General features: G+C 44.4%; 1 protein-coding gene across 1 annotated transcript in view; it reads left to right on the forward strand.

The window, feature by feature from the left end:
• Positions 1-21,065, forward strand: part of LOC144500957 (tumor necrosis factor receptor superfamily member 16-like) — a 168,479-nt gene that overhangs the window by 43,025 nt on the left and 104,389 nt on the right. The window contains exon 3 of the mRNA XM_078224454.1: positions 14,918-15,283. Within this exon, the coding sequence (XP_078080580.1) occupies positions 14,918-15,283 (366 nt within the window). The remainder of the gene's footprint in view (positions 1-14,917; positions 15,284-21,065) is intronic.

The following is a 21,065-nucleotide window of genomic DNA, read 5'->3' on the forward strand; positions in this document are numbered from 1 at the left end:
AACTTTCTTTCTTAAAGGTTCTGAGGCTAGGTCAATTGAACATGTCCAAGATTTCTATTAGGTGAGGGTTTTAAGGGTTATGAAACCTAGGTAAAAAGATGCAGTTGGACAGATCACCCATGAGGTAATTGAATCACAAATCAGAATGATGAAATATAAGATCAGCAGAAACTTTGCAGACTGGCGTTCTCAAATGATGCGGTCACATTTCGGTAACTGTTATGCACCAAATCGTAATCAGCTCTAAGCTAGTTAGCTGTAGCTTCTGTTCAGTTTTGTCTAATATCAGGATTAACAGAGTACCAAGCTAATTATGTTGGTCGTGTACCTCAGTGAGACACTTTTTTGGATGCACAGCCAACAGAATTGAGTTTTGTTTTGATAGCGCGGCTCATATGCTAGTTGAAGCCAGGTAGGTTTCACACGGTAGAAGATTTTCATATGAGTTAGATTCTGAACACCAAAATTACCAAACAACGCTTCCCCAAACACAGTTTTCAACACATCTCTGTCTTCATGCAGTTTCAACATAGTGGTGAGGGGTAGGTGGGAGAGGGGGGATGTGATGAAAAACCCTTTTTTATCCAGAGGGTGGTGACGGTCTGGAATGCGCTGCCTGGGAGGGTGGTAGGGGCGGGTTACCTCACAATCTTTAAAAAGTACCTGGTTGAGCACTTGGCTCATCATAATATTCAAGGCTTTGGGCCAAGTGCTGGTAAATAGGATTAGGTGGGATGTCGGGTGTTTCTCCTGTGTCGGTGCAGACTCAATGGGTGGTAGGGCCTCTTCTGCACTGTATGATTCTATAGTCTAATTGGACTATGTACCCAGGAATATTTCAGAACACTCTAGAAAAAGATAGCCACATCCTGTAGCCAAGAATAATCTTTAGCTGTTGTGTAAAACTGGCAGCGTGGAGTAAATAGCTTGAAATCATTTGAAAGGAAAATTGGGCACTTACTGTGGTGCCAAGGAAGTCTTGTGGCACAGTGGGTTAGTGTCCCTGTCTCTCAACCAGAACCTCAAGGTTCAAGCCCCACGATGGCAAAGGAAGGTTCATAATGAGGCCAAACAGGTTGACTGTCAACCTGCAAATCCTTCCAAACATGCCAATCGCTAGCTGTAAGAATGTGAGTGACTCTTGGTCGGCCATGCTTAATGTGGAATGGCGCCCCTCAAGCTATAATCCCCTAGTGAAACCATTGTTAACCATTATAAGTGACTAAACTGTATGGAAACTTCTGTGCAACCTTTAAAAAGGCAGTTCAACCTGCACTCTGGTTCAAAAAAATAATCAATAAGACCAAATGTTATGACATTTCCTTAACCATCATTGATTCTCCAATAATTTCAAACATTATTAGGCAATTAGAAGCAGGTACATGTTGTATTTATGAATATTACATTGCAATATAGGTAATTCAGTCTGAAAGACATACAGAGCTGGAGTGTTGAGTTTGGCACTGGGTGCCACATTTTAGGAAAGATGGTGCGGAAGAAACGAACTGAAAAGTACCAGGGATGAGGGATGGAGTTAGATAGACTCGAGAAGGTGGTGTTCTCCTAATAGCAGGGAATGTTAAGGAGTGATTTGCGCGAGGGATTCAAAATCATGTAGGATTTTGATAACAGTTATTCAATTGAAACTATTTTTAGTGGAAGAAGAGTCGGCAATCAGGACACAGATTTAAAATGATTGGCAGAAGGATAAGAGATGGCACAAAGAAGCACTTTTCGGACAATTGAGTTGTGCTTTGAAAACCCAATTCATTGTCTGAAAAGGTGATGGAAGAAGATTCGACAATAACTTTCGAAAGGGAATTGGATAAATACTTGAAGGGGTGAAAAATACAGGGCTATGAGGAAGGAATGGAGAAGTGGGAAAGGTCAGCTTTGAAGGCTGAATGGCCTCTTTCTGTGCTGCATCATTCGATGTATTCGTAAGGTGCATGGTGTACCAAAAGCAATATTCGTAAGCCTAACTTGAGAAATTGGCATTACTTGCACAGTGGATGCATTATATTATCCTCAATTTGGATTCTAAACCAATATTTAGTTCTCTATCACTTGTACAGTTTGTTGTGCTCATGAAGTTTACAGTATAAATGTAAAGACGGTGGTATTCTGAATAATGTTCACTTTGGTTTGGAGTGTCCTTTGTGTAGGTCTAGAACCTGTATTCCATGATTCTGAATATGAAATTCCAAATCAATGGAGGAGGATTTCTTTCGCTTAGAGGGTGGTGGGAACTGTAACTTGCTGCTTGAAAGGGTGGTAGAGGCAAAAACTCCCATAACATTTTAAAAGTACTTGGATATGCACATGAAACGTCATAACCTACAAGGTCAAGGACCAAGAGCTGGCTCCTTGTCGGCCAGTGTAGACAGGAGGGGCTGAATGGCCTCCTGTCATGTTGTAAAGTTCTACAATTTTAAGAAGCAATGAGTGGTTAATGCATATGGTTGAACAGCAATAAGTAGACTACCAGGGATCTGATTAGTACCTTCATCTGGCTTTGAGGGATTCGGAGACATATCTACTTTAAGGACTGGACATAGACTCAACTCCCATGTCACTAGGAATAGTATATCTACAGTTAAACTATGATAGGTCAGAGGTGTATTTTTATTCTTTGATGCAAACTACTGACAAATCCAGTCCTGCCTGCCGGAGAGATCGTCCAGTCCTGCCGAACGTGACCCTCCGCCATGGGTTCCCCTGCAGCAGGACGGGCGAGCCACACAAATTTTTTAAAAATTCACTCGTGGGACATGGGCAACACTGGCTGGCCAGCTTTTATTGCCAATCGCTAGTTGCCCTTGAACTGAGTGGCTTGATAGGCCATTTCTGAGGGCAGTTGAGAGTCAACCATATTTCTGTGGCTCTGAAGTCACATGTAGACCAGACCAGGTAAGGATGGCAGATTTCCTTCCCTAAAGGACATTAGTGAAGCAGCTGGGGTTTTCGGACAATTGACAATGGTTTCATGGTCAGCAGTAGATTCTTAATTCCAGATGTTTTGTATTGAATTCAGATTCCACCATCTGCCATGGCGAGATTTGAACCCGGATCTCCAGAACATTAGCTGAGTATCTAGATTAATAATCTAGCAATAATACCACTAGGCCATTGCCTCCCCTCAAATATGCTGTAGACATCGATGGGACCAGAAGATCCTGTCTGCGGTGAGCTCCCTTCGCCGCTGGAAAACACATCAGTGGGGCGATGGGGGGGACTGGAAAATCCCACCTTGAGAAACAAGCAAATAACAATAAGTGGTAAGGTGGACTGGTGATAGACTGCGTCCGTGAATCAAATCATCTGTTCCCTTTATGTTGACTTATGAGGATCAAGAATTTCCAGTCTGAGAATAGCAGCACGACGCTTTGTTTCAAATTGTTGTGGTCATGTTCTGAACAATCCGTGCAAAAGATTGAAAGCTTATTGCTTCATAAAGGTGCCTCATATTTTCAGAATTTGTTAGTGTTGCCACAGTTCATCACTCAGAAAGCTGGATTAGTGCCAATTGGAAATGCATGATGTTCCAGCAGGTTTGTCCTATCTCTCTCCTTTTCTCTTTTGTAATGAATAATCGCAAAAGAGAACTCGTGATGCATCCACCAGGTTGTTGATAGAGATGAGAAACAGAACGAGCTCCCTCAGGAATCTTGGCATAGATATTGCAGTGAGAATGCAAACAGCCATTTATTATGGCCAAATGTTTGCCTTCCCCGAGAAAGCTCTACTCATCGCTTGTGCCATTTCTCTCATTTTGGCCACAATGGCATGTTGCAGCTCTTAACATGTCAAGAGTTTCTGGCATGGCTCTTTATGAAGGCAATTACTTCATTTGTAGACTGCGGTTCGGAATGATTCACAGTTTGGCTGATTTATCTGAAGCTAGGTTAGCAATCGCACAGCAGGTTGATTGATGTCACAACTGCTCTCCTGATCTCTGAAACTTCCATTAGTCCTGACAGAGAGCGACAGGGACGTCCATCTATCAGTATTGGGTCTGATTTGTTCTTTTACGGTGAGCAGGCAGGGAATTTTATGCTTTCAACTAGGGTTGGGTGACACCAGCTGACAGGAAGCACTGAAATAGATGAGAGTTAAAAAGCAGCTATTAAGGAGACTTCAGGTACTTTTCATCCAACCTGTCTTTGATCAGATTGTTCCTTGGCAGGTATTGATGCAGCTAAGTGATTTGCACCACTTAATTGGAGCTTTTAATATCTGACATTGGGCTGCAGATGGTTTTTGGCAAGTCGGATACTTAAATATCCTATCTTAGCAAGTAAGGTTTGATGTATGAGGGCCAACCCCTCAATTCCAAGTTCCTAGTGGGGAACACTGAGCACTGATCTGAGAATTGGGACTGTAATCGGCTGCCCTCATGGATCACAAGTGTGCTGAATTATCCCCAAGATTCTATCATTCCTGGGAGAAGTGACGGAAGGGTTGGATTTGTTTTGAACACACATTTCACCATTCATTTAGGGCGGCATGGTGGCACAGTGGTTAGCACTGCTGTGTCACAGTGCAAGGGACCCAGGTTCGATTCCGGCCTTAGGTGGTCTGAGTGGAGTTTGCACATTCTCACCTTGTCTGCATGGGTTTCCTCCGGTTTCCTCCCACAGTCCAAAGATGTGCAGGTTAGGTGAATTGGCCATGCTAAATTGTTCCTAAGTGTCCAAAGATGTGTAAACTGGTGGGGATTAGCAGGGTAAATATGTGGGTTACGTGGCTAGGATCTGGGTGGGATGATCTGTTGGAGAGTTGGTGCAGACTCGATGGGCTGAATGGCCTGCTTCTCAACTCTAGGGTTTCTATGATTTATCAGTCATTTATGTATTTTGAGAAGCACGCAGATGAAAGCTGATCTCGTACCTCTGCCTTTAATATACTGACAGCAGGACTTTTCATACTGTTCCTAATTCTACTGGGTGGTAAATCAGGAAACATACCAACATTCCACTTGAGAGTGAAAATCTGGACCTGGTGTCTGGTTTACATTTAAGAAATTGCTTGATTCTCCACAAAGCCCACCAGCTTCTGCCCCATTATTTTGAGTGTGACTGCTCCAGGATAGGATTGCGGAAAGGGAATGGGGGAAGGAAAGGTGGAATGTGGATTTGAAGCATGTTGAAGCTGGGGAATGGTCTCCCTAGCACAGCGTTGTAACAAAATGAAGGGAGCTTTGGACTGATGTTGGAACTGAGTTTGGAAAATTTAAAAAGGGAACAATGCAAGAGAAGTTCAGCACTCGGTGAATTGCTCATTCAGGGAGCCAGTGCAGACATAATTGGCTGAATGGCCTGCTTCTGCACAGTAACAATTCTGTTTCTGTGTCCATTATCTAAAGCTTATTTATTCGTGTCACAAGTAGGCTTACATTGACACTGCAATAAAGTTACTGTGAAAATCCCCTAGTCGCACTCTGATGCCTGTTCGGGTACACTGAAGGCGAATTTAGCATGGCCAATGCACCTAACCAGCACGTCTTTTGGACTGTGGCAGGAAACCAGAGCACCCAGAGGAAACCCAAGCAGACATGGGGAGAACATGTAAACGCCACACAGATAATGACTCAAGCCAGGAATCGAACCTGGGTCCCTGGTGCTGTGAGGCAGCAGTGCTAACTATTGTGCCACCTTGCTGCCCATAAAGCTCTGTGATCGTAGAACAATTCTGTTAATTGACCTCAACCTTCTCATCCTTTCAGTTACCTGAGGTCCTTCATGTAACAAACCAAACCAAGGCATTGAATTTTGTAAGAAAAATGGAAAAGCAGAGTATATTTAAAGGGTGTGATAGTGAGAAATGTTGGCATTCAGGTGGACCTAGGTGCCCTTGCAGACAAATCGCAGAATATTAACATTCTGGTACTGTAAAGAGTTAGGTAAGCAAGTGAGATGTTAGCCTTTACTACAGAAGAATAACATTACAAGTCTAAATAAGTCCACCAAATAAGACTTTGGTGAAACCACATCTGGAGTACTATATACAGTTTTGGTCTCTTTACCTAAGGAAGGATATACTTATTTTAGGCAGAGCTTCACTGGGATGGGGGATTATTTTAGGAGGCGAGATTGAATAGTCTAGTCCTACATTCCCTTCAGTTCGAAAGAATGAGAAGATCTTACTGAAACATACACAATTTTTAATGTTTTTAATAGGGTAGATGTCGGAAGGATCTTTCCTTTGGCTGGGGATTGTGGAACCAGTCTCAAAATAAGGGGTTGGTGATTTAAAACTATGATTAAGGAGACGTTCCTTCACTCAAAGGGTTGTGAATCTTTGGAACTCTCTAACCCGTAAGGCTCTGGATGCTCAGTCATTGAAGTATATTTAAGACTGAGATCAATATTTTTTGAATATTGAAGGATATAGAGGTAGTAGCAGGAAGGTGGAGTTGAGATTGAAGATTAGCAATGATTTTATTGATTGGCAGAGGAGAATCAAAGGGCCAAATACACTTGTTTCTTATGCTCTACAGCCTATTGTCTAGCAGATTGGATTGGATCTGATGTCCGCCAGTGCTGGATATAATTGATTTGACCCGAACAGATCTGTCCCTGGAGGTTTTGACTGATAAATGGGACGCCAGTGGCCAATGGAAAGACTGATTTATCTGACCTCTTTTCCCAGGCGCTTTCCCAAACATAAAGGTCAAGGGAAAAGGGTAGAAAACTCCTCTGTCAACGTTCCGAGAAACAAGTGTTTTCGGTCTCCTGCACAGATTGGATCCCTAACTGGAGGGGTGCCTGAGGGAAACGAGGAATTGGGGTCATCCATGGACCAAAGATTCTCTAGGGGTGCTGGAGAAGAGTCAATCCACTCCTCTGTTCTTTCCCCAGCAAAATTTTGTTTCCCCTTCAAACATTTATCCAATTCCTTTTTGAAGGCAACTATGCATCTTGATTTAAAACCTGACTCTCAATCTGAAGGGAGATTGTTACCTGTAACGACTTTAATCAGGCAATTGAGGTGGGCCTGTTAGAATATGAACGCCCTGATTAAGGGCCAAATTGATGGGCCAATGAAGGAGCCTCTTGCTTTGTATTTAACCAGGAGTGTTAGTTCCTCTGGCACTCCTAGTGTAGGCTGCTGACTCAAAGCACTCAGCATGCTGTTGTCAGACTTGTAAATAAAGGTATTTTGGTGAAGGGACTTCTGCCTCTGAGGATGTATTACATTACCTCATGCTTTGAACAAGATTGTCTGAACACTAACATTTTTTTTAGCGTTGATGTGACCAATGTTGAACTGGAACTGGAGTGCTTTGGGTAAATTTTCAACCTGCCACTTGGATGCAACCCAGTGTTGCTAGTCAGCCATCTTTCTATAATTGGCAGCCAATCCTCTCCGCCAATTACCCCCTCAAATGACAAGTTGAAAATCCACCACCTCAGCATTGCACCTGGGTGATTCATTGCACTTGACGGGTTTGATTGAACTGTGTTGACACATTGTTAGTATTTCACAAAGTAATGCCATTTTCTTCTAGAAAATGACTGCACAGTGGTATTACTCTTTATTATATAGTGTGCCTGAATTTGCTCCATTGGTGTGGGTTTTTTAGAGACTGAAATCAAGAAGCCTACTGTGATGTTCAGTCAATTTCCATCCCCTTGCATGCTTTGAAAGTCAAAACTGTCAGGAGGCAGTTACACACTAGTCTGTGACAGCAACATCCAGAGAATAATATAACCTGTTTTGTGACAAAACGGTAGAAATTTGGCCATGACATTACTATACAAATGTTCAATGTGTTGACCGCATATATTCTTTGTTCTTTAGTTGACATATTTATTCTGAAGAACTAACTTAGAATCCCTACAATGCAGAAGGAGACCATTCGGCCCATCGAGTCTGCGCCAACAACAATCCCACCCAGGCTCTATTTCTGTAACCCCATGTGTTTAAGTTTATTTATTAGTGTCACAAGTAGGCTTACATTAACACTGCAATGAAGTTACTTTGAAAATCCCCTAGTCGCCACACTCCAGCGCCTGTTCAGGTGCACTGAGGGAGAATTTAAGTACGGCCAATGCACCTAACCAGCACCTCTTTCAACTGTGGGAGAAAACCGGAGGAAACCCACACAGACACGTGGAGAAGGTGCAGACTCCACGCAGACAGTGACCCAAGCCGGGAATTGAACCCGGGTCCCTGGCGCTGTGAGGCAGCAGTGCTAACAAGTGTACCACCGTGCCACCCTACCCTGCTAAGCCCCCTGACACTAAGGGGCAATTTAACATGGCCAAGCCACCTAACCTGCACATGTTTGGACCGTGGGAGGAAACCAGAGCACCCAAAGGAAACCCACGCAGGCGCGGGGAGAATGTGCAAACTCCACACAGATAGTCACCTGAGGCCGGAATTGAACTCGGGTCCCTGGCGCTGTGAGACAGCAGTGCTAGCCACTGTGCCACCGTGCCACTTCTCTGTTAAAACAAGGAAAGTTAATGCACTATTCGTTCACATTTTAATAACTATTATTTCTACCTGAGCTGCCTTTACTTTTGCAGTGAAACATTTGGCTGTCCCTAAGCTGGAAACCAAAGGTTGTAATTCATCTGAAGGCCAGCATGCTGCTGCTTTAAATAAAACGCTATTCTGTCATATAAAATGCACAAGAGATAAAGGAATAGAATATTTGGCAACCAATAAAATATTTTAACTCTTCTGTATTTGGATAGATTTTCAAAATGTGGCAAAATCTCAAAGGGCCAGGGCTTCTTGTAAAATAAATTTATGTGCACCAGTTAGTGGCAATTATGTTCAGACATCCATAAAATGCATGTCAATTAACTCTTGGCATTGATGCCCAGATAGAGCAAAACTCTTAAGGTGATTTCCTTTCTAATGGGCAACAGCCAGCAATAAAAGGCAAGTCAGCAGCCAATTCTGCCGCTAAATTCCATTTTAAATTAACAGCAACATTTTCTGAGGCCGCCTTCATCCTGCCAGTCATTTTTTCAATTTCAGCCAGAAATGTTTTGGCAACTTCTGATCAGATTTAGATTTAATTACTGTTTTTGAATTATTGTGACGAATAAGGTGGACTCAAAATACTGGGATGCAGTGAACCACCCTATTCCAGCCAACAAAATGGCTGACATTGTCTTCTCAAGGGCCTGGCGCCAGAAATATTTTGATTTGATTTATTATTGTCACATGCATTAACATACAGTGAAAAGTATTGCTTCTCGCGTGCTATACAGGCAAAGCATACTGTTCATAGAGAAGGAAACGAGAGAGTGCAGAATGTAGTGTTACAGGATATAGAGAAAGATCAACTTAATGCAAGGTAGGTCCATTCAAAAGTCTGACACAGCAGGGAAGTTCTTGAGTCAGTTGGTACGTGACCTCAGACTTTTCCATCTTTTTCCCGATGGAAGAAAGTGGAAGAGAGAATGTCCGGGGTGCGTGGGGTCCTTAATTATCCTGGCTGCTTTGCCGAGGCAGTGGGAAGTGTAGACAGAGTCAATGGATGGGAGGCTGGTTTGCGTGATGGATTGGGCTACATTCACGATCTTTTGTAGTTCCTTGCGGTCTTGGGCAGAACAGGAGCCATACCAAGCTGTGATAAACCAGAAAGAATGCTTTCTATGGTGCATCTGTAAAAGTTAGTAAGAGTCATAGCTGACGTGCCAAATTTCCTTAGTCTTCTGAGAAAGTAGAGGCATTGGTGGGCTTTCTTAACTATAGTGTTGGCATGGAGAGACCAGGACAAGTTGTTGGCGATCTGAACACCTAAAAACTTGAAGCTCTCGATCCTTTCTACTTCATCCCCTTTGATGTAGACAGGGGTATGTTCTCCTCTACGCTTCCTGAAGTCGATGACAAACTCCTTCATTTTGTTGATATTGAGGGAGAGATTATTGTTGCCGCACCAATTCACCAGATTCACCAATGGAGTCTGTCAAATTTGAGAGATAGGTCCTTTTAACCTGTAAGCCAGGGTCCAATGATGTACATATGGACCCTGATTGCCAGTTTAGACCTCAACTGCTGGATTGACCCTGTAAAGACTCCACACATTTTCAGCTGATGGTGCTTGCAATGAGGGGCCCAGTATGCGAGTCCTTTTTGACTCTTTCTGTTCTCCTGGGACGGACAGAAGGTGCTCCTTCACCCCCCCCCCCCCCCCCCCGCCCCCACCCTGCCCCCTAGAAGGCAACCTGGGTTTATTTTTTTTTAAAATTCAAGCCTGGATGTGGACATCACTGGCTGGACCAGCATTCATTGTCCATCCCTGAGGACATTTGGGAGTCAACCACATTGCTGTGGACTGGAGTCACATGTAGGCCAGACCAGGTAAGGACAGCAGATTTCCTTCCCTAAAGGACATGAGTGAACCAGGTTATTTTTTACAACAGCTATATGGTCATCATCAGACTTTTAACTCCAGATCTTTTTTAAAAATTGAATTCCAATTCCATCATCTGCCGTGAGTGAGATTCAAACTCAGGTCTCCAGAGCATTACCGTGGATTATGACCCCCAACAACAATACCACTGGGCCACCGTCTCCCCTTTATAATGCAGTAGCTCCCCTTTCCCCCCACCCTTCCTTTGTACCAGCCTTGGTGGCACAGTGGTTAGCACTGCTGCCTCACAGCACCAGGGACCTGGCTTCAATTCCTGGCTTGGGCCACTGTCTGTGCAGAGTCTGCACGTTCTTCCAGTGTTTGCGTGGGTTTCCTCCGAGTGCTCCGATTTCCTCCCACAGTCCAAAAGACGTGCTGGTTAGGTGCATTGGCCATGCTAAATTTTCCCTCAGTGTACCCGAACAGGTGCCGGAGTGTGGTGACTAGGGAATTTTCACAGTAACTTCATTTCAGTGTTAATATAAGCCTACTTGTGACATTAATAATAAATAAACTTTAAAGCTTTAAACCGTAAACTTTTATTGGTACCCAAGTTGAAGCTTGAAGCTACTATTACAGTAGCTCAGAGTTGCTGAGTTACCCCAGGGCAGTCACTGGCCTTATGTTGATGAGTTCCATCCTTTAAAATGATTGGCCCTCTAGTATATCCAGCTAGAGTTGGCCATCCTAGATGGAGGGAGGCGGGGTGGGAGGGGGGCATTGAAGTGAACCTGGGACCCTGGTGTTGCCACCCTTGCATTATTGGTACTGTACAGGTCAGGGGTGCAGTAGATCTCTTGACAATTCCTGGTAATAACTGCTGCCGTCAGTGGGTAACAAGATATCCAGCAGTAAAAAATACTGTTTCTCAAAGAAGAGTTACTTAAAATTCATAGCACAGAAACAGATTTACTATTTATACCCCAGTGAACCATCCGCCACGATCTAACTCTATCAACATATTCTCGTATTCCTTTCTCTCTTGTGTTCTTATTGAGTTTTCCCTTAAATACATCAATGGTATTCGCCTCACTCCTTGTGGTAGTGGGTTCCCCACTGAAAGACTCTTAGGATAAACAAGTCTCTCTTGAATTCCTGGATTCTAGCCAATGGGTGTTGGGTGACTCAGTGAATTTGCCACAGGCCTTCACACCCAGATCCAGCCTAGACTTCTGGGGCTGAAGAAGCTGGCTTTCAGAATCCCTTATGAATCAAACATAATTTTCAGAGCAATTATTGTACAATTGGGTTTTATTCCTTTGTTTTATGTGTCCAACTCAAATATGATACAAGGTCAGGTTAACTACAGCTATTGTTCCAATCAGGCTTTCGCACAGGAAGGGATGATCTCAAACATTCACACATTTATCTGGACATTGGGATGAATCGTCACTGTGATTAGAGATTGAATTGTCCGAGTCTAAATTTTACAGCCTCTGTTTATTCATTTTTTATACTCCATTCTTAAAGTTACAAAGCCAGTGCTCAGAGTGGATCGGGCAAACTCAAATCCACTCCTTGCTTCCTTCAAAAACCAAATTCAAAATCCAATTGTACCCAATTCAATGTTCCCACAAGAGAGACAAAGAAGATCCAAGCTGACAAGAAAAGACATTGCACCCCATCTTGAGCTTGATCTAATGCACAGTCTGAAAGACGTGCTGGTTAGGTGGATTGGTCATGCTAAATTCTTTCTCAGTGTACTCGAACAGGCACCAGAGTGTGGCGATTTGGGGATTTTCACAGTAACTTCATTGCAGTGTTAATATAAGCCTGCTTGTGACACTAATAAATAAACTTTAAACTTTGCAAGAAGTTGACTTTATAAAATTATTCCCAATGCACTTTTGGAGAGGAAAAGATAATTGACGAAGATAAATTTTGTGTTTGTTGACTCTCCTCACAAAAGGTTTGCAAGATTGAAAGCCAGCTAACCGCGGGTGTAATTTCTGTGGCAAACAATTTATTGTTAAGTTAGTTTTATCCTCCATTAAAATAAGAGACGTAATGGGGAAATGCTAACCAAGAGGTCGAGGAGCCAAGAACAGGTGCTGCACTTGAACGGTGTAAGTCCCCCACATGTCAAATTGTAGATTAACAGAAGGTGGATCCAATCTAGCGACGAGTCAGCCCAGTTGTTTGCTGTGATTACAGCAATCCTAACGAGAGCAGGTTAAAACTGCACAGAATCTTGAGAGCTCTTGTTGCGTTGCAACGTGTCTTTAGTTCAAAGCCCTGTTCCTTCTCTTGAAGAAGAAGCATAAACTGTAACAGGAAAGGCTGTGAATCAGAAGACGTATGTATCTGGGTGGAAAGATTTTCAGTTCAGGGTGGGTTGCTCTGAAACTACCATGTGACGAACCAGGAAAACTCATATCACCCAGAAGGAGGCCATTTGGCTCAATGTGTTTGCTAAGTCTTTGCTCGGTCTCATCCAGCTGTGCCGAGGAAGGGTCATATTGAACAAGAAACATTCACCGGAAACCTCTAACCTCATCCGCGGCTGGGATTCTCCAGTGCCGCTGCGGTGAATGGAGTTTTGGCAGAGCACCAAATTCTCCATTCTCGCTGGCAGCAGGGCGGGAACGGACAAGATTGGAGAATCCTGCCCATTAATACTGTTTCTCTCTCCATAGATGCTGCCAGACGGTCTGCGTTTAACCAGCAATTTCTGTTTTTATCATTACCCATTTATCCTTGCCTTGCTGTCACCACGTAATTCTGTATCTTCCTCTATTTCAAAGGTTTATTTACCCTTCTCTCAAAAATTAAATAACTCAGCCTTGCCTATTCCCTGTGGCAATGCATAAAAATTCTTCTAACCTCTCGTTTTATTCCTGTAGTCCCTAATGTCAAAGCGCTCTTCATAATTTATGTTGCCCATCCCTTTTGGCTAATTTACACGGTACAGACTCTAAGATTTTACATTTCTGGGATATGCATAAATCCATATAGTCAATGGATGGGAGCTGGTTTGAGTGATGGATTGGGCTACATTCACAACCCTTTGTAGTTTCTATAAGGGCCCTCTTTTACCATTTTGATTCTAAGTGCTGGGTGGGCTTGAAACTGGGAGTGTTTCAGATCTGATTTTTAGACCCGTTCTCAGTCACCCCCATACGCACTCTGCCTGAAAAAATATCAGCGATTCTGAATCGTGCTGCACAAGCCTTTGGGTGGGGCTTAACATGCCCGAAACCCGGCAGCTCCGATTGGCGCCTCCAACTGCGCATGCGCAGGAAAAAAATGATAGAGTGCGGCTCCCCTGCCACATCGCTCCCGGGGCGGATAATGCCCTGGCCCCCACAGATATTGCCCCACCCCCACAACATTACTGACCCCCTTATCCCCCCCCTCCCCCCACCCCCCTTCCCTCCACCGATCTCAGGCAGAGTGGCAGCAGACCCCTCCTTTCCCCTCACTGAACTCAGGCTGAATGGCAGCGGATCCCCTTCCCTCTCACTTATCTCAGGCAGAGTGGCAGCGGACCCCCCTTCCCTCCCCCAATTTCTAGCCGAGAGCCATTGGACACTCGGCACTTACCTCCTCAGTAGCTGGAGCGCCCGAATCGGACTTTAGTAGAGCATGTCTGTTTTGTGCCGATTCTGGATGGGCGAATGCATTCAAATGGTCGTCGCGCCCGTTTTGGGCGCAGTCCCGATCTTGGCCATTTTCGGGCCTTGGTAAAGGGGGAACTGGTGCGGGAGCAGGCATGGATTGCGCTACCCGCCTCACGCCCGACTTTACCAAGTTTTCGCACCCGAAAACGTGATGGTAAAATCGGGCCCAAAGTCTGTGAAGCTGTCAGAATGTTGTAAAATCTTAATTAACTCTTAATGTTCTGTAGGGTCCTGTGACACAGTGGTGGTGCCCTACCTCTGAGCCAGTGCTGCCAGTTCAAGACCCACATCAGGGCTTGATGGTCACAGAAAGTGCGCTGGTAATGCAGCCAAACAGGTTGATTATCAGTCAGTAAATTCTTCCAATACCCCTGATAACAGGCAGTAAGAGAAGGCGAGTTTCCTGGTCAGTCATAGTGCAGAGGGCAACTGCAGACTACAGCAATACTTTGCCAAGCATAATCATGGACCAATCCAACGGTCGCCAATGTCCTCTTAGGGTTTGGCATCGGAAAGAGGAGAAGGAATGTCCTACAAGGAAGGAAGTCTGCCCTCAGCCTTTATGTGGCTCCAGCGTTGCTTGGATGTGGTTGACTTTTAAGCATGTTCCTTCTAAACTGTGTGGTCATGACACAGAAAGCTTAAAGAACCATGGACAAGACAACCCCTTTCAATCACTGTGCAGTCACAGAAAACATTTTAAATTAGCCTTTTACTTGAAAAACTCGCCTGCACACTCTTAAAACAAACTTACAGGGTGCGTCGCCCTTAACTGCTCTCTGATGTAGTCTAAAAATCAACTCAGTTCTTGCAATGGGCAGTAATTTCTGACCTTAACAGTGGCACCCATGTTATAAGCATGAATCTAAAGAAAATATATGTTTGGACTTAATTGATTGCTGTTTCTCTTTCATCCTAGGTGTCTCTTATTCAGATGTTATAAGCCACACCGAACCCTGCAAACCTTGCACAATGTGTTTAGGTACAAGAACTATTGAAATCCCTTGCATGGATAACTTTGACACTTTCTGCATTTGCATGAATGGGTATTATGAAGACCCTGATGATGTTGGAGGAGAGTGCCTTCTGTGCGATCTTTGCGACGAAGGACATGGGGTACTGGAACAGTGTACTTCTAAACAGAACACAATCTGTGAGATTTGCCCCGCAAACACTTATTCAGACCAGAAGAGCAGTGTTGATCCTTGTCTCCCCTGCACCGTCTGTGAAGATAACGAAGTTTTGACTTTGGAATGCACTCCTTTCAAAGACGCAAGGTGTGACTGTAAGTTCTCCGTTTCTTTTTCCTTGTGTGTCATTCACTGAAAGTGTCAAATCTAAGGGCTAGATGTTGCAGTCAGCAGAGAAATAACATCAACAGCCATTCATTATACTCACACATTCCAACAAATTTCCTGTGAGCTTTTGCAGTGGAACCTACAGTAAGTAAGCTCAGTGCGACAGGGGATCTGGGACCTGTGTAAACAGGACAAGCAACTCTGTATCTCTTTAACCGATCAGATTCAAGAATCATTAATAAGGCATGCAGAGACGTAGCTTTGCATTTAGGTCTCCCCACTTGCAGAATTACAGATCTCTTCTGTGTGGTCAGGAACTGTATTGAGATCAGTTTAACCATATACCCATAGATAAGGTAATTGAGAGAACAGTCTTGTTCTGCTTCGCTTTTGGTAACGGAGATGCTAGCTGACATTAGCTGCCTCCATCTTAGTGGAGCACTGAATGGGGGGGGAGGTGACATGTGAGAAATGGAATAGATAGAAGCCTTTGAAACATGAATTAATGTCACCAACTCAAATCTGATGATTGATCAGAGGCAATGGAGTGGCATTGGGAGGTGGGTGGCACTATATTACACACTTTCAGCTCAGAGTTCAGATCCATTCCAGACTTGTGTGATTAAAAATCACCTCCTATGTTGGCTTTGGGGATATCATAGAATCCCTACAGTGCAGAAAGAGATCATTCGGCCCATTATGCCTGCACTGACCACAATCCCACCCAGACCCTATTCCCCTAACATATTTACCCTGCTAATCCCCCTGACACTAGGGTGGATTTAACATGGCTAATCAACCTAACCTGCACATCTTTGGACTGTGGGAGGAAACCAGAGCACCCAGAGGAAACCCACGCAGACACGGGGAGAACGTGCAGACTCCCCACAGACAGTGATCCAAGGCCGGAATTGAACCTGGGTCCCTGGCGCTGTGAGGCAGCAGCGCTAACCACTGTGCCACCGTGCTGCTCCATTTAGGCCCAACTCAATTTTGAACACATTATAAATAAATAGCAAAATTGAGCAATAGCAATAACAACTATTAACACAGTGATGCGCGATATAACTCACGAGGCTAGAGATGCTCGAGGAAATAAAGGCTTTTATTGACTACTACAATAGAGCTACCATATATAATACACGATCCCAGACTGAAGGGTCCCAGACAGAGCAGTGACCTTTATACCTCTCCCAGGAGGCGGAGCCTGACTGGGATGTACCATAATAACTATATTACAGGTAGAACAGCCCAACCCTAACCCCAACAGTAACATGTAGAACAGCCCAACCCTAACCCCAACAGCAACATATATACAGACTCATAGTACTGGCCAGACCCTGGCTCAGCACTACCTGGTGGGAACCAACGATGGTTCACCACACACAGGAACCATTATAAAATGATTCTTGCTTGTAGAATACTCTCTTGCAGACTGAAAAGCCCACTGAAAATCCACATGTGCTCAGAGCCCTCAACAGACAACTAAAACAACTACCTTAAAACAATTACATAGGAGAAAAGGCTTATTTATAAGAACACTGTACTTAAAATAATGCTGCAACACTTTCCCCCTTTCACTCCCCCATCAGGCAGAAATACAACAAAAGTAATGTCTTAACTATGCTAAAGCCTGTCAGGAGCTTTGTGGTTGTGTTAAGACCTATGCAATACCACTGGTGAATCTTGCATTGATGGATCTGGAATCATCGGCATAGAACTGGGCTGAGAATCTGTGAATGAATATTCATCTTCCATTCCCACAGCAGAGTCAACTTGCAAACCTTGAGCCTCAGGAACAACTTGCTGGTGAATGTCCACAGAAGCATTACCTTGTTATCAGTAACAGTTGCTGCCTCCAAAACTCTTTCTGACCCTAGGTTATACTGTAAACGAACAACTCTTCCATTTTGCAGCCTTACGACCCAAGATACTGGACCACTTTGGTTTAAAATTCTTCCCGGTAACCACCTCTGGTTAATACCAAAGGTCTTGATGTAGACATGATCATCCGGTTTGAACTGTCTCTCTTTGGCATGATAGTCGTATCCCTCCTTCTGATTCTCTTGTCTCCTCCACACATTTGCTCTGATATCTGGATGAAGCAAATCCAGATGTGACTTCGGCCATCTAACCAATAACAATTCAGCTGGAGAGAGCCCGGTTGTGGACTGGGGCATTTTCCCAGTGGTACCATACAACGTATCCAATTCCTCCTTGATCACGTTTGGATAGAACATAGAACATAGAACAGTACAGCACAGAACAGGCCCTTCGGCCCACGATGTTGTGCCGAGTTTTATCTGAAACCAAGATCAAGCTATCCAACTCTCTATCATCCTGGTGTGCTCCATGTGCCTATCCAATAACCGCTTAAATGTTCCTAAAGTGTCTGACTCCACTATCACTGCAGGCAGTCCATTCCACATCCCAACCAGTCTCTGAGTAAAGAACCTACCTCGGACATCCTTCCTATATCTCCCACCATGAACCCTATAGTTATGCCCCCTTGTAATAGCTCCATCCACCCGAAGAAATAGTCTTTGAATGTTTTCTCTATCTATCCCCTCCATCATTTTATAAACCTCTATTAAGTCTCCCCTCAGCTTCCTCTGCTCCAGAGAGAACAGCCCTAGCTCCCTCAACCTTTCCTCATAAGACCTACCCTCCAAACCAGGCAGCATCCTGGTAAATCTCCTTTGCACTTTTTCCAGCGCTTCCACATCCTTCTTATAGTGAGGTGACCAGAACTGCACACAATATTCCAAATGTGGTCTCACCAAGGTCCTGTACAGTTGCAGCATAACCCCACGGCTCTTAAACTCCAACCCCCTGTTAATAAAAGCTAACACACTATAAGCCTTCTTCACAGCTCTATCCACTTGAGTGGCAACCTTCAGAGATCTGTGGATATGGACCCCAAGATCTCTCTGTTCCTCCACAGTCTTCAGAACCCTACCTTTGACCCTGTAATCCACATTTAAATTTGTCTACCAAAATGAATCACCTCGCATTTATCAGGGGTAAACTCCATCTGCCATTTTTCAGCCCAGCTTTGCATCCTATCTATGTCTCTTTGCAGTCTACAACAGCCCTCCACCTCATCCACTACTCCACCAATCTTGTTGTCATCAGCAAATTTACTGATCCACCCTTCAGCCCCCTCCTCTAAGTCATAATAAAAATCACAAATAGCAGAGGACCAAGCACTGATCCCTGTGGCACTCCGCTAGCAACCTGCCTCCAGTCCGAAAAATTTCCATCCACTACCACCCTCTGTCTTCGATCAGATAGCCAGTTACCTATCCAATCGGCCAACTTTCCCTCTATCCCACACCTCCTTACTTTCATCATAAGCCGACCATGGGGGACCTTATCAAACGCCTTACTTAAATCCATGTATATGACATCAACTGCCCTACCTTCATCAACACACTTAGTTACCTCCTCAAAAAATTCTATCAAATTTGTGAGGCACGACTTGCCCTTCACGAATCCGTGCTGACTATCCCGGATTAATCCGCATCTTTCTAAATGGCCGTAAATCCCATCCCTAAAGACCTTTTCTATCAACTTACCAAACACCGAAGTAAGACTAACCGGCCTATAATTACCAGGGTCATTTCTATTCCCTTTCTTAAACACAGGAACAACATTCACCACTCTCCAGTCCTCTGGCACCATCCCCGTGGACAGTGAGGACCCAAAGATCAAAGCCAAAGGTTCTGCAATCTCATCCCTTGCTTCTTAACAACAGCCTTAGTCACCATTGTGTATTTGATCTTGTCCTAGTTCAATGGAATTTTGCTGAGCCAGTCACGCCCGAGCAAACTCTGCCCCTTCCCTTCGACCACAAAGGAGGCCTGCCCTTGCTTCTTGATGATGTGCAATACGGGCTCTAACTGAGTAGTAGCCCTTACTCAGACTTTGGACGGCACGGTGGCACAGTTGTTAGCACTGCTGCCTCTCAGCGCCAGGGACCCGGGTTCGATTCCCAGCTTGGGTCACTGTGTGGAGTTTGCACATTCTCCCCATGTCTGCATGGGTTTCCTCGGGGTGCTTTGGTTTCCTCCCACACTCCAATGATGTGTGGGTTAGGTGGATTGGCCATGCTAAATTTCCCCTTAGTGTCAGGGGGACTAGCTCGGGTAAATGCATGGGGTTATGGGGATAGGGCCTGGATGTGATTGTGGTCGGTGCAGACTCGACGGGCTGAATGGCCTCCTTCTGCAGTGTAGGATTCTATGATTCTATGTGATAACTTCCAGTTGGACCTTTAGGGCAGAATTTTCCCATCCCGCCCATCATGGGAATCGTAGCCACCAGGGGTGGACCATGCAAAGGTCTGTTGACCTTGGGTGGGATTTTCCGGCCTTTAGGGGAGCACGGCTGGAAAATGCCACCTGTACAATACGAGCTCCCGCGGTGATAGGTAATTACCTAAACAGCTGGAACTGGTATCCAGAGCCCTTTATAAAGCAGGCCCTTGAGCGGGTCCATTATCCTACCATCGCGGATGGGACTTACATACACACATCACAGGCATGTGGTTTAAACTGTTGCTTTATAAAATGAAACACCATTCTTTTCCAGTTGGCTTCCTGAGTTATTACACAAATTATGACTGGGGTTAGAACGGATTATCCTAAAACACAATTTTGGTGTTTTTCAATATGGATTAATAGTCATGTAGGCATTGTTACCAAATCAGGTTTGTTATCTTATTCTGACAAAGGGTCACTCAGACTCGAAACGTTGGCTCTATATTCTCTCTCCACAGATGCTGTCAGACCTGCTGAGATTTTCCAGCATTTTCTGTCTTTGTTTCAGATTCCAGCATCCGCAGTATTTTGCCTTTATCTCTGTTATCTTGGTATTGTCTTTAAGGAGGTACTGATTTTAGAAAGACTTTGGGACTGGGTGGAAGTGTCAGTTGCCTTTTACCACTCCGACTTGGAACTGAACCTAGCCCAAACTGAGGGCGTGGGTGCCCTGTTTATGTGAGGTAACACAGACGCTTGAAGTAGGCGCATTAGCAATGCACGCACATCATATTAAACTCGAATGAAATCATAGAAATCATAGAAACCCTACAGTACAGAAAGAGGCCATTCGGCCCATCGAGTCTGCACCGACCACAATCCCACCCAGGCCCTACCCCCATATCCCTACATATTTTACCCGCTAATCCCTCTAATCTACGCATCCCAGGACACTAAGGGGCAATTTTAGCATGGCCAATCAACCTAACCTGCACATCTTTGGACTGTGGGAGGAAACCGGAGCACCCGGAGGAAACCCATGCAGACACGAGGAGAATGTGCAAACTCCACACAGACAGTGACCCAAGCCGGGAATCGAACCCAGGTCCCTGGAGCTGTGAAGCAGCAGTGCTAACCACTGTGCTACCGTGCCGCCCTGAAGAGAAGACATCACCCTGCAAGCTTCAGTCATCCTGACTGGCCCCAGTCCAAATTGAAATCAGTTGATTTGACATTGAAAGGACGTAAAAGCCAAACCTCATTCAGCTTCCGGGATGAGAGATTTTCATTCGCTCTTGCACTGTTTCCTCAGAAATATCTTTTTTTAAAAAAGGAATTTTTGCAGAAATGACTTGAAATAAGTACTACAGGAACAGACTAGTTTGAAACTTGGTTCCATTAAGAACACATGATCTATAGCCTCCAGTAAAACATTCACTGCTCAGGAGTCATTTACTAGCACTGAATCTCAATAAATCATTGTCTGTATAGAGTCACTCACCTTGTT

The sequence above is a fragment of the Mustelus asterias genome, chromosome 11 (assembly GCF_964213995.1).
Source record: "Mustelus asterias chromosome 11, sMusAst1.hap1.1, whole genome shotgun sequence".
In the NCBI taxonomy this organism is placed as follows: Eukaryota; Metazoa; Chordata; class Chondrichthyes; order Carcharhiniformes; family Triakidae; genus Mustelus; species Mustelus asterias.